Here is a 12881-nt window from a genome sequence, read left to right on the forward strand (position 1 = left end):
ATAACAAATATTGATTATGAATGTGTTTCTGTTATCTTGTATTCATATGCCTTTTTCTAGACAAGTTATAACATATCTAATTAAGTGTGTCTTGGGATACATTTTGAGGTTTGAAAAATGTGTTACGTACAATGTGTAAAAGAGCGATTTCTGCAGTGTGAATAACAACAAAGGTTTCTATGGTAAAATATTTAGCATATATGAACCCTACATTATGGTGTCTTCAGAGGATTATGTGTTCCATGCTTTTAGAATAATAAAGATACAATCAAAGTATTTGATGTAGCATTTTGAACAATTCCAAAAGGGTTTTCCTTTACAACAGGAGAATCAAATGGCTTGGGTATAAGAAGAAAATAGATCCATTTCCTGACAATGGGCCTCATTACACGGGTGGCGGAGAACAATGGCGCTATTTGCGCCATGGTTCATGCCGGTAAAATACCGGCACCACCTTGGCGGAAAGGGGAATTACCGTCCCATTCCAAGGTTGCGGTACCGTAATGAGCTCCCTGGGACCCTTTGCGGGTTGGTTTTTAATGCCTGCAAAATGCAGGCGTTAAATCCCCCAACCCGCAAAGGGACCTCGTAGTAAGGCGGTAAGGATTTACCGGTACCGGTATTTTACCGGTAAATCCTTACCGCCATCCGTGTAATGAGGCCCAATGTGTTAGATTTCAGATTTTACCTTTTCTTATTATTATTTTTTTTTGGATCTCTTTATTTCTTATTTTCAATAATAGTCAACAAATAACAGTAACATCAACCAAAGTCATTGAACCGCAGAACATACAATAATGGGAAGCAATACAACAGAATTTTACATCAAAACCCCGCATCCCAGCAACATTAACTGTAAAATCAATTAAAAAACCAAATCAAATGTACCAAACAAAGAACAACATACTAACAAGACCACACAAACCATTGCACTCCACTCCATAACACAACCTAACCTTATCCATATAGATCATCAAAATCCCCCCACATTTCATCATAAAGGTCTGCCTTATCCCGTCTATGAAACATTGTCCTTTCAAACCTCGATAAAGCTCTAACATCCAGAATCCACTCCTCCACCGTCAGCTTTTTCCATGTCTTCCAGACCTTCAACACTTGTTTAGCTGCCACCAACAGAACTTACCCAACTCACAATACGCCCACCCCCATATGACAAAAATAGAACTGCCTTTTCTAAACAGATGATTACAGGTATTTTTGATTTTGGGGAGGCAGATTTCTTTTGGTGAGTTAGGGGAAGCTGAACGGATATTATCCAGCATCTGTCATAGATTCAGTAAGCTTCTGAAATCTTGACTGACTATAAACAGTTAAACCGTTTGCAACCTGTGTGATTCTTTAGACACATGTTTGTTTGTGTTGTTTGTTTTATTTATTTCTATAGCACACCTTAACCCGGAGGTATCTGGGCGCATTTGATGGTTGCAGAGGTTACAGACATACAGATGATATAAAAAAACATATTTACAGTGATAAAAAACATAATTACATAGTTACAGAATTACAGACAAAAACAATACTGATGATACTATGTTGTTCAGACTGTGTAGTCATGGGTTGGGATTGGGGTTCAGAAGTGTAGAGAGTACTAAGTTTATAATACTCAGTTAGCCATTTGATGGAGTTACTTCTGAAATTTGTAAATTAATTAGATCTTTTTAAGGATAGAGGGAGCAAGTTCCACAGCTGGGCAGCCATGACTGAGAAGCTAGTCCCACCAGATTTTTGTAATTTATATCTGGGGACTATCAAGCCGAGTGTATTAGCTGACCTAGTGACTCGGGTAGATGAGTTAAACTTAAACTTTTCTGTTAAGTATAGGGAGGCCGCATGATTCAGTTCTTTATAGGTGAGGGACATAGTTTTGAGTTGAATTTTGTCCTTGATTGGCAGCCATTTATATTGTCTACTTGTTTCAGATATGTGAGCTGTTCTTGAGTTGCTCATAGCTGATCTAAGAGCATTATTTTGCAAGGTTTGTAATTTATTGAGCACATGTTTACTGGTGGGCCACACCAATTATGGCAACTAACAATCTCCCCTTTTAACATAAGTTCTTCTTTAATTCAATCACTGACACCCCCCAGGGCCACACCCTTGCTAAGTAGCACTCTCCTATAAATCAAAATCCTTCCCTTTACATGGTGTTCCATACGAATTAACACCCTTGCCTGATGCTTTACCAGGTTGGGCACCAAACGACAATTGCTTATCACCATCTTCTTGTCTCATGCGACTACATACAGTTTATTGGCGTCAATCTTGACAGCTTCACTTACCTTGCTTTCAGATTAGCTATCCAGCATATGGCCGGTACCCAAACGGGATGCCTGCAGAAGTTCCATCCGTTACCAAATTCAATACAAATTATTTGGAAAGCACCAGTAGTTTTCCAACTTTCTCTAATAACCTCATTAGGTTTCAACGCACTAATCAATTCCCATGCTCATTTCCCTCCCCACCCGTTTCTCTTTCCTTGGTACTCTGTTACTCATGTAATTTGCTGTTGTGCTATTCTTGCTATGCATTATACAAACATTTTGCAATTTTTATCTCTGAATTCTCCTTTAAATCACCTTGCTATATGATGATCACCACCACAACTCACCCACCACCACTCTAACATGAAACATGACAATGTTAATCGGATAATAATGTGATTTCCGTGTCTTTTGCCCCATCAAATTATTGTACAATTCTGTCTCTCTCCTGCGCCACTAATTCCCTCACATGTATCACTCAACACTTCACCCACCACAGCCTTGATAAATACTACGGTCGAAACGCGCATCGGCTTTTGTTTCACCTCACATGGCATATGCTGCCAGACATTGACACATGTACTTTATTATATTAAAATTTGGAAGAATACAAATCAGAAGTGACGTGTCTCTAATTCCAACAAACTGATAAACTCAGAAAATGGTAACCCTTTAGAGTCTGGACAACAACCAACTGCCAGCGTCATCAACAAACAAGGTTTGTCCCCTCACCTAGTATTGAGTGACTCACCCTACAATATTAACATCCCCTTCTGTAGCATGCTTAAGGAAGTGAATCTGCTGTAGAATGGCTGGGGAAATAGTAGACATCATTTGTATTTCTATGGTTCAATTCCTTCTATTTACAGTTTACTAAATGCTGACTATGTGGTGTTTTTCTGATTCTGTACGCAGTTAGCCTTTATATTTGAACGAGTTGGTAGCAATGCTATATTAGTTCTCTCTGTTATGAGCTTGCACTGCAGGGGCAATAACTGTTCCTGTTCTGTGTGGGTGGTGCTCGCACAGTGTTATGCTATTCTTATTCTATGTGAGCGGAGCTTGGATCACTTAGCCTATGTTGGGCAAGTTCTTTGTGTTGGGAATTCAGACTGCTGAGGCCTATGCTATTCCTATTCGGTGTGGGGGTCTTTGACTGCTCCATCCCATGCAGTTCCTCCTCTATGCAAGTGGAAACTCTACTGCTGTGACTGACGACTTACCTCTGGTAATCTTGTACTACTGCGACATACAATGTTCCAGGTCCGTGTGAGATAAGAAAGAGCTACTGAGGTTGATGGCATACTGTTTTTATATTGGGTGGGGAGTGTCCACTGCTGTAGCCTATGTTGCATACACACAATGCCTTGCTGTTGTGGCTCAGAACTGGGGGTGAACTTCCAGCGACTGCTACAAGGTGGCAGTGTGGAATGTGTGACTTGGCTCAAATGTACTTTAATACTTTCACATTTCAGGTGAAAGGATTTTTTTCAATCCTTTTTAAACCCACCATAAATGTCTTGGTGTTGTTTATGTATATATTCAAGGAAAAAGCTTTAGTTGCAGGGACGTTAAGGTGAGAATTCAGTTAAAGCCACCTTAACTTCATGCCCCGTGTTGCGCAAACTATGACTACAATGATGACATCACAGATCACATCACAGACGACGTCACTAAAACATGTTGTATGGGAACACTGATGACATTACAAATCACATCACTGATGCCATCACTGGTGACAACACTAATTTCATTGTATATAACTGATTACATCAATAATGGAATTAGACATAACATCATTTATAAGTTTGCTCATGAAAACCTTGATTACCTTAATAACAATTTAGGCCATGGACTTTGCCATGACAAATGGTGGGGTCACTGGCCCGCACCAAAGGCCATAGCTAGTTGTCGGGTATTGTTCAAAAATACCAGTGTGCATGGTTAAAAGCCATCCCTAGTAGCTCGTCACTGTTGTAGTCAGTGGCCATAGCCAGTGCCCATTAATATGTCAGAATATACAGTTGGCACAGCCAAAGGCCGTGGTCACTGGCTAGTGTTGTTTTGAAAACCATGGCTAGCGGCTTGTTAGTGTATATAATATACAGTGGGCACGGTCAAAGGCCATAGCTAGTGCCTAGTTAGTGTTGGGTAAAACACAGTGGGCATCGCTTATTGCATTATATTATTTTAGAATTTACAGTGGACATGGCCAAAAGATTTACAAATTGATCAAGGTCAAAGGCCATGGCTAGTGGCCCATTTATATGTTAGATACTGGGCACAGTCAACGATTGTGGCCACTGGCCAGTATTGTGCTAAAGTCCATGGCTAGTGCCTGTTCAGTGTATATAATATACAATGGAAACTGTTGAAAGCTGCATCCACTGGTATGAAGGCCATGGTTAATGGCAGTTATTGTTGTAATGTAATTAGTGATGTCATCAGTGAAATCACCATTGTGGGCATCGTTTGTGCAACAGGTGGCGCAAAGCTAAGGTGGCTTTGGTTGAATATCCAGGGTTTTGTTGCATTAAGTTCTCACCTTAACGTCCCTGCAACTGACGTTTTTTCCTTGAATTTCAAGGGTTTTGTTATTCCATAGATTTCTAGAACGCTCCCAGACCACTAGCATGGTCTTCGCCCATGGTCAGTGGGCATGGGCTTTGGCCTTGCCCACTGTCCATTTTAAAACACTACCAGACCACTAGCCATGGCCTTCGGATGGCAGGCTTTGAGAACTCACAATGTTTTTAGGCAATACGCAGTGAGATAAAATTATTTGCCATGGAGCACACACTTTGGTTAAGCAGCGTTCTCTAAGCGGTACAACCCTTTTTGGCACCATCCTTTTGGCGCCGGCCGATTTGGCACACTCATTCCGCGGCATGACTTACTTGCCGTCTCATCATTTCCCCTCCTCACCTCCATGTCTGTCTTGCAACAATACTCTGCTTTATAAAGCTAACTTCAAAAGTACACATACCATAGTGTTACTCAAATATATAAATTCAAATTCTTATATAACTATGTTAGGAAAAAGTGTACAATTGTGGCATTATTCCCTCCATCTTGACTGTGAGACTACAAATACTAGAATGCAATTCAACAAAAGGCAAACAAATTGTCTCTGAGTGTAAACCTTTCAAGGACTGACAGTAGCACGGTTTAAAAAATAATAATGTGGATGCCCTGCGTTGTGAGATACTTAAAACTTTGAGAACTCACAATGTTTTTAGGCAATGCGCAGTAAGATTATATGCCATGGAGCACACACTTTGGTTAAGCAGCGTTCTCCAAGCGGTACATCCCTTTTCAGCACCATCATTTTGGCGCAGGCCGAATTGGCACAGACATTCTGTCGCAGCGCCCATTTCATCTCACCCTTTTCGGTGGGAAAGCCATTCTTGCGCTGTTATTTTGGCACAAGGGATGTTTGGACGTAGCTTACATTGCAGCCACGTCTAAATGCCCTCATGCTAAAAAATATCACAGGACTGCACTGCAACAAACCTCGCCACCTCCCACTTGTGTTGCTTTTCTTTTAATTAAGTTAAAATAGTTAAAAAGAAAACATACAGCCTTGAACCTTGGTCTGCCAGAGTTCAAGGCCCAGCATTTAACCACTATGCCACAATGGCTTGGTGCTTCATGGGGCATACATTTCCTACTTAGCCTATAATTTAATATGTTCAATGATAAAAGGCTAGGTATGAAACTTGTGAAAATCCAAACAATAACATCATTGTAGTATAATGGTTAAGTGCTGTGTCTCAAACTCCTTAAGGCCAGGGTTCTCTGAAGGCAGTGTTCAGCATAACTGTGATTTTTTGTTATTTCATTTCTTCTGTTTTAGAAAAATGCAGATGCCGTGTGTTATGAGATATTTAAAACTAAAAAAACACATGGCATTCAGGACTGTCAACTGTCTGCCATCCATGCAGACTGACCCTGCTTAGTTTCAAAGGCCCCCTTAGGCCATGTTTCTCTACGTGTTCTTCTAAGGGTGGGGTCATATATTAGGCAACATGGCCTTAGTGTTACTGCAGGGATGGGAAACCCACTGTTGCTGTAAAAATACCTATTTTATTATTTTGTATTATTGACTGGGAGATTACAAATACCACAATGCAATTCAGCAAAAGGCAATACATTGTCTGAGTTGAAAACCTTCAAGGACTGGAAGTAGCACAGTTTAAAAAAAGTAAATAATTCAGATGCCCATTCGGTCACCAATCCATGCAGTAACCGGGACTGACCCTGCTTAGCTTCAAAGCGGGGCTGATCCTGCTTAGCTTCTAAGCAAGAAAAGAGCCGGCCCATTCCTCTAAGTGGCCATCACCAAGTGCCCCACTCATCTGTACTAGCTCCCCAGCTCCCCCCAGACCCTAGACGGCCTCACCTACCCTCTCCCTTTCACCCCACAGCAGTTTGCTTTCAGATGTCGGCTATTTGCTGCTATTGCCGAGGCTAGAGAAAGCTTCCTGTTGGAAACTCAGTCCCTGGACCCCCTCCAACTCCCAAATTTCACTCAGTGCTTTCTAGCAATCCCCCCACCTCTACCAGGGTGGCATTTGTATGTTTTTTGACCTGCTCATTTTTTTTACTGCCTTTCATTTCCCCATAACCTCTGCTATAGCTGCAAATATCCCTCGCATCGAGAGAAAAACAAGATGGTGGTTGTTTCATTTCTGAAAACCATGATCCTGCAATGCACCATGGGAGATATAACTACAAATTTTAAAATAATTACCGCACAGAATAACCCCAAATCATGAATGGATTGCCCAAGTTGTTTCAGACCTGGTCGAAATCCGTCCAGCGGTTTAAGCTAAGCGCTTTGGCAAATATTGACCTTTTTTGTCTATGGGAAATAGAATGGGAAGTAGCTTGCACTTTTGGAAAATGGACGCTTAATAACCATTTTCTTTTTAATGAATCTTTACAACACTTTGCAGTCTGGGGGGGCCCACAGACTTTTAATCACTTTCATAATTTTTGGAAGAATACTTTACTCGAATCAAAATTTATTAAGAATAGAATTTTGAGGGGTTCTATGTGTCTCCGACTCACCTTAACTATAGGGCGGCGACGGCCACCCTATAAAATATATATATATATTTATATATATATATATATATATATATATATTTATGGAGCGCCGCCGTCTACCTTTGAGATATACATAACTAACATACCCTGGACAAAAGGGCTCATATCTAAGATATAAAAGATTTTGATGGTTGCTCTGTCAAGTGACAGAGGGCCATTTATGGCTACCTGGCACAAAGACTTCCAGAGCTGGTCTGGAGGGATATATGGTCTAGACCCAAAACATCTTTGAAGTGTACGCAATACAGAGAAATTGCATATAAAATGTACTATAGATGATACAATAGTAAATGGAATTATTCACATATTTTAATTGACTTGTTTTTCAGCACATTCAGAGGCTGGAACAGGAAGTAAAAACAGCAAAAGAAGAATTGGTCCTGCATGTATGTTCTTTATTGGCCTTTTATATTTTGAAACGTAATGAAGATTTGTCTTGAAATATGTTAGTCACATCTATTATTCGGTATCAAGAGTTTTTGTAACCTGGACAGTGAATATGTGTTTACTCTGTCAAAAATAAAACTTTATAAATATGTGTTCATCATATTTCTAAATGTAAATTCTGCATTTATAAGAGTGCAGTAGCCCATTTGCTTTAAGAAAAATAGATTTTTATTGCCATTTTAATGCTCCAGCATGAGACATTCTTGCATAGTAGAAGGAAAAACGAAGAGTAGCCCGCCCACCACCCCATTCTTTGCCCCCATCAGGTTGCACACATTATGTGGGTGTTAAAAGGCATACATCTCTCCCTTGAAAAGGACTAGCACCTCACTTTTAGTACACCTCAAGGAGTCCCCATGTCTGATCTAACCAGCTGATTGCAGGCTCATCGCAAACATAGTTGGACACATGACAGTAATCAACCTCACACTTTATCTTATTTATTGTTTATTTGTAATGCGCACCATACAGCAAAATTGTGTTTCAAGGCACATCAAGACAAGGGAGGGAGGGGAAGAAGGAAAACGTATAAAACAAAACGTTCTTAAAAGGTCTTGAAACATTCGGAACATGCAAGTGCTAAAGCATGAGATCAGGGCAGAGGGAGAGGGGAAGTGAAGGAAGGGGGTAGAAGGGAACAGTCAAACAAACACACTGCATCAGTTGCGCTTTCTGCTACTCTCGCATTATACATATATGCGTGGTATGCCCCCCATATATTCCTAGGCGTGGAGGCCAACGAGACAGTGGCAATATAGATCTCTTCCCTCTCAATGGAATATGCCAGTTCTCTCCGTCACTTGCTCCTTGTAGGGGCCACCCGTGATTTAAAAACCAGGAGTATGCATTTTTTAGCAATCAAGCATGCTTAGTTAAACAGCCTGCGTTCTGTATCCAAAGGTTCCTCAATAACAAGTCTGGATAGCTTTATGAAGGTATAAAGAAGTTTATTCTTAAGAAGAACCCAAAGCCACTATAGCAGTGTGCTGAGGAGAAGCAACCAAATGTCATTTAAGAACGTTGGTGCGTGCACAATGACGCTCCAGTGAGGTGAACCAGAGTGCAGTGGCGGCTGGTGAGTTTGAAAGTTGGTGGGGCATACGTTTTCCATGGCGAATTTAGTAGCGAGCGCGCGCAGCGCGTGAGCCCACCCCCCCAAAGGGGGTGGGGGGGGTTCTCCCCCCCGGGAAAATTTTGGAAAAATGGCCCACACAATGTGTAATTTACTGTCCAAAAAACCCACCGAAATATGAAAAAAAGCATTTGGTTTTACATATTAATGGTGGTACACTATTCTTACGTGTGCAAGTGTGATGGTGTATTTTACAGCATCTTGTATTGAGAATAGCTGGTACTATGGTGTATGCATAAAGAAATTCATTATATAGTCAGTAATGATGGAAACATGTTTGTCATGCTGTTAATGACATTCACATGCGCTCATCCTCTTACTAAGGTGGGATTTTAGGCATTTTCTGAAAGGGGGAAAGTAAGCTAAAATATTACTTTAGTTTTTAACCACTTAATTAATGCGACATTTGTCCTACCTTTAATGGCTGTCTGCCTCGCTGAGTTGCCATTGCTTCAGTTTCTCAAACTTGCAACACGTGGAATGCAAAGGTCTCAGAAATAGCACATACATATTGCATGGAGAAAAATGCAACAGAAATAGTTTACTAAGTTTATTATCTTGAGTGCTTTATTATCAACCAACAACCATAACATCAAAACATACTTCACATTTCTCACTGTTCTGTCAAATAGATCACTGCAACCTTACACAAAATCCTAACATACATAAGGCCATTGAAACAAAGAATTCAAGGTAACCCACAAAATAACTGCAAATAGCTTGTTTGTAACAGAACATTCACTGGTCAATCATTTTGAAAGTTTGTACACAAATTGTGCACGTCTATTTTTCAGAGAGGCAAATTTATCAATAGTCCGTGTATTGAAGTCAGGGATCTCTTGAATTAGTTGTTTTTCCATGGACAGCATGGCCAAAGCATTCAGACGATCCTCAGTCATTGCGTTTCTCAAGAATGTTTTAATTCGCTTCAGGGTGGAGAAACAGCGCTCAGACTCAGCTGTTGTCATGGGTGTAGTAATCAGAATTTTTAATAACTGCATAGTCTCACTAAATGCTTCTTCGAGATTGTTTTCAACGAACAATTTTAATAAAGAAATTGCCCCACTTGAACTACAGAATTCTGGTCTCTCATAAACAATTGAAAGCTCAGTGCGCAGTCTTTCCTTGTTTAACATGGGGTACGCTTGGACAGGTGCATCATTGGGAAAAGACTGTCCATGTGTTTGAAATAGGTCACTCTGCAACAATTTGGCCCCCTCAAGTGGTTAGTAAATGCAAAGCGTTCTTGGGCTTGTGTAACTATAATATCACATACTTCTTTAGCCAAACGATTCAAAGTGTTCATATTTGCATTGCGACCTGAAAAAGTTGCCTCTGATGGAAATTTAGCTTCCAGATTGTCAGTGCTTTCACGTACTCTGCCAATGAACTCCTTCTCTTTCAGAGTTCGAATGAATCCCTGGGCCTCACGCACAGTAATCCCCTCAAAATCAGTCTCTCTTTCAATAATTTTCTCAAAGCATATCCGGAGTGCTTCCCTGTGCTGATATATGGCTTCCACTACCCGAATATGGTAGCTCCAGCGAGTGCGAGATGGTTTTGGAAGTCTGGAATCTGATCCCTCATCTAGAACTGCGGTTCTTTTTGGAGAACGAGAAAAAAATGTACAGAAGCCAGAGATTTACAAAAAGAAAACTCGAGCTTGTGAGATTTTTGAAACAGCCTGTTCAATGATGAGGTTAAGCTGGTGTGCATAGCAATGTACATAATGTGCATTTGGATACACTTCAGCTACTTTCTTTTGGACTCCACCAGACACCCCCCTCATTACACTCGCACCATCATATGTTTGCGCAATTACTTTTTTTTGTGGCAATCTTCAGGGAATACTTTGTCCAATTTTTCCATTATGGCAGTAGCAATGGTCTGCGCACTAGAGTCTTTCAGATCAGAGAATCCATAAAACCTTTCAACAATTCTGTATCGTTCATCAATGTAGCGATAGACTAGCACAGACTGAGTCTTAGTGGAAATATCAGTTGTATCGTCTGCCTGAATAGCCACATAATCAGTGCATTTTAACTGCTCTACAATGATCTCTCTGGTGACCGTGAGCATGCAGTCCAGCAGTTCATTCTGAATTGTTTTTGAAGTGCCCTTCAATACTGTTGATTTTTTAAGTGTAGTTCCATTGCACTGTCTATGCTGGATACAAAATCCACAAGGCCTCGAAACACACCAGGATTTAAAGAGTCTTCAGTTTCATCATGGCCATGTAAAGCCAATTCAAACGCACCACAAAAACGCACACAGTCTATTAACTTTGACAAGATGTATCGGTTTTTATCCACATCCTCATTATGCCTCATCACGCTCCGGCGATAGGCATCATCCAACTGTGTTGCAATGTTCACACTTCCCAACATTCGCAGCTGTAATATATTCTCAATATGAGATTTGCATGATTCATGTCTCTTGGTTTTTTCTGACAAATGCTTTAAGTCAGTGACTCCGGTTTTTGTCCAGGCCGTTTCACCTCCAAACAGCAGGCAAGGGAAGCAGAACAAAGACCGCTTAGCAATGCTACCAGTGAGCCATGTCTTCTTTTCATACCACACCATGGAAAATGTGCGTGTGTAAGCCTTTCCCCTACCTTTTGCGGACTGTTCAATTTTTACATCTGGCCGATCAGGCCCTAGTCTTTTCACCTCCAGTTTTTCACTGTGTGCGAGTCCGGAAAATGGTTTTGAGAGTAATTGGTCCACTGAATTCATTTTCGGCAACAGTGACACCTGTTAATAAGCAAAATGATTATGTACATGTATATGTAGATGGGATCATGTAGTCATTCTTAGGTATGCTCTGAGTCTTCAATAACACATAAGTATAATTAGTCGGTACTAGACACAGATAACATCTGCAATTATACACAACTCTGCTGTACTTATCATCGACCAGTACAGTTGAGTATAATTGCCGATGTTATCTATGCATGCGTTAACGCACGTGCCCATTAGCAAATGCGACACCAGCCACACAGTATGTATTGCAGCAGCTTGTTTGGCAAATGAGTACTTATGGAAGAAATGAGGCAAGTTTGTTCTGTTAATAGTTTACTGTTCTAAAAAAAACATTGTTTTTTTTACACAACCCCAGCCCCTCCCAAGCACTGTGGGAGCAATGGTGAAGATTAGAAAGAAGCTATTCTGATGTTTGAAAGACTGTGGGGTTTTTCAGTGGTAAAACAAATTACTGTATACCATTCAACTGGAAGATACCAGGACATCATGAGGTAAGTGGGAACCACCACCCAATCCCATCCTCCGAAAAACAGTTTCCAAATGGACAGGTTTGCTTCCGTTGAACCATAAGCAGGCCTTTTTGCATTATATGTATGACTTTCCATTTTCACATGCCACCCTCTCAGCTAGTCATAGATGCCATTCTGTAATCTGTACTGTTCATCAGATTTTCCCGCACCTCATTGATCCCCACAAACATTGGCTTCTTTTTAAAAAAATGTAAACAAGATAGCTGTGTGCCTTCTTTACTACAGATGAACACAGACAGAGTTGGAGTGCCCTGAGCAAACCCTACAAAAGACTCATGCTAGCTCACCTCGTTCTGGAGAGTGGTCACTGCAATGAACTCCTTCGCAGGCTATGGGAAATCCAAATCCCGGAAGGTGCACTGTGGAGGTTGAAGTCCGATGTTTTTAGTTTCACAATTACCCTGGACTGGTTGTATTTGTTCATGTAAGGTGTTGCTGATGGTCTGTAAAGAGAAAGCGAGAGACTGATCTGAGAAAGGGCAACATAGGCTCAGAGCAGTATTAAAATGGTTTTCACACATGAAGGAGAGAGAGTTAACTGCTTGTAACATTGAAGCTGCATCAGAATAATCATTAGCACAATGTGTAAAGAAGTACCAGCAACTACCACCATGTG

At 40.7% G+C, this 12881-nt stretch overlaps 1 protein-coding gene across 1 annotated transcript in view; it reads left to right on the forward strand.

Annotated features, from left to right (window-relative positions):
• The window catches only part of CCDC192 (coiled-coil domain containing 192), a 963016-nt gene that overhangs the window by 474559 nt on the left and 475576 nt on the right, over positions 1-12881 (forward strand). Inside the window, exon 5 of the mRNA XM_069625619.1 lies at positions 7724-7780. Within this exon, the coding sequence (XP_069481720.1) occupies positions 7724-7780 (57 nt within the window). The remainder of the gene's footprint in view (positions 1-7723; positions 7781-12881) is intronic.

This window comes from Ambystoma mexicanum, chromosome 6p (assembly GCF_040938575.1).
Source record: "Ambystoma mexicanum isolate Mex_15411 chromosome 6p, UKY_AmexF1_1, whole genome shotgun sequence".
NCBI classification, from domain to species: Eukaryota; Metazoa; Chordata; class Amphibia; order Caudata; family Ambystomatidae; genus Ambystoma; species Ambystoma mexicanum.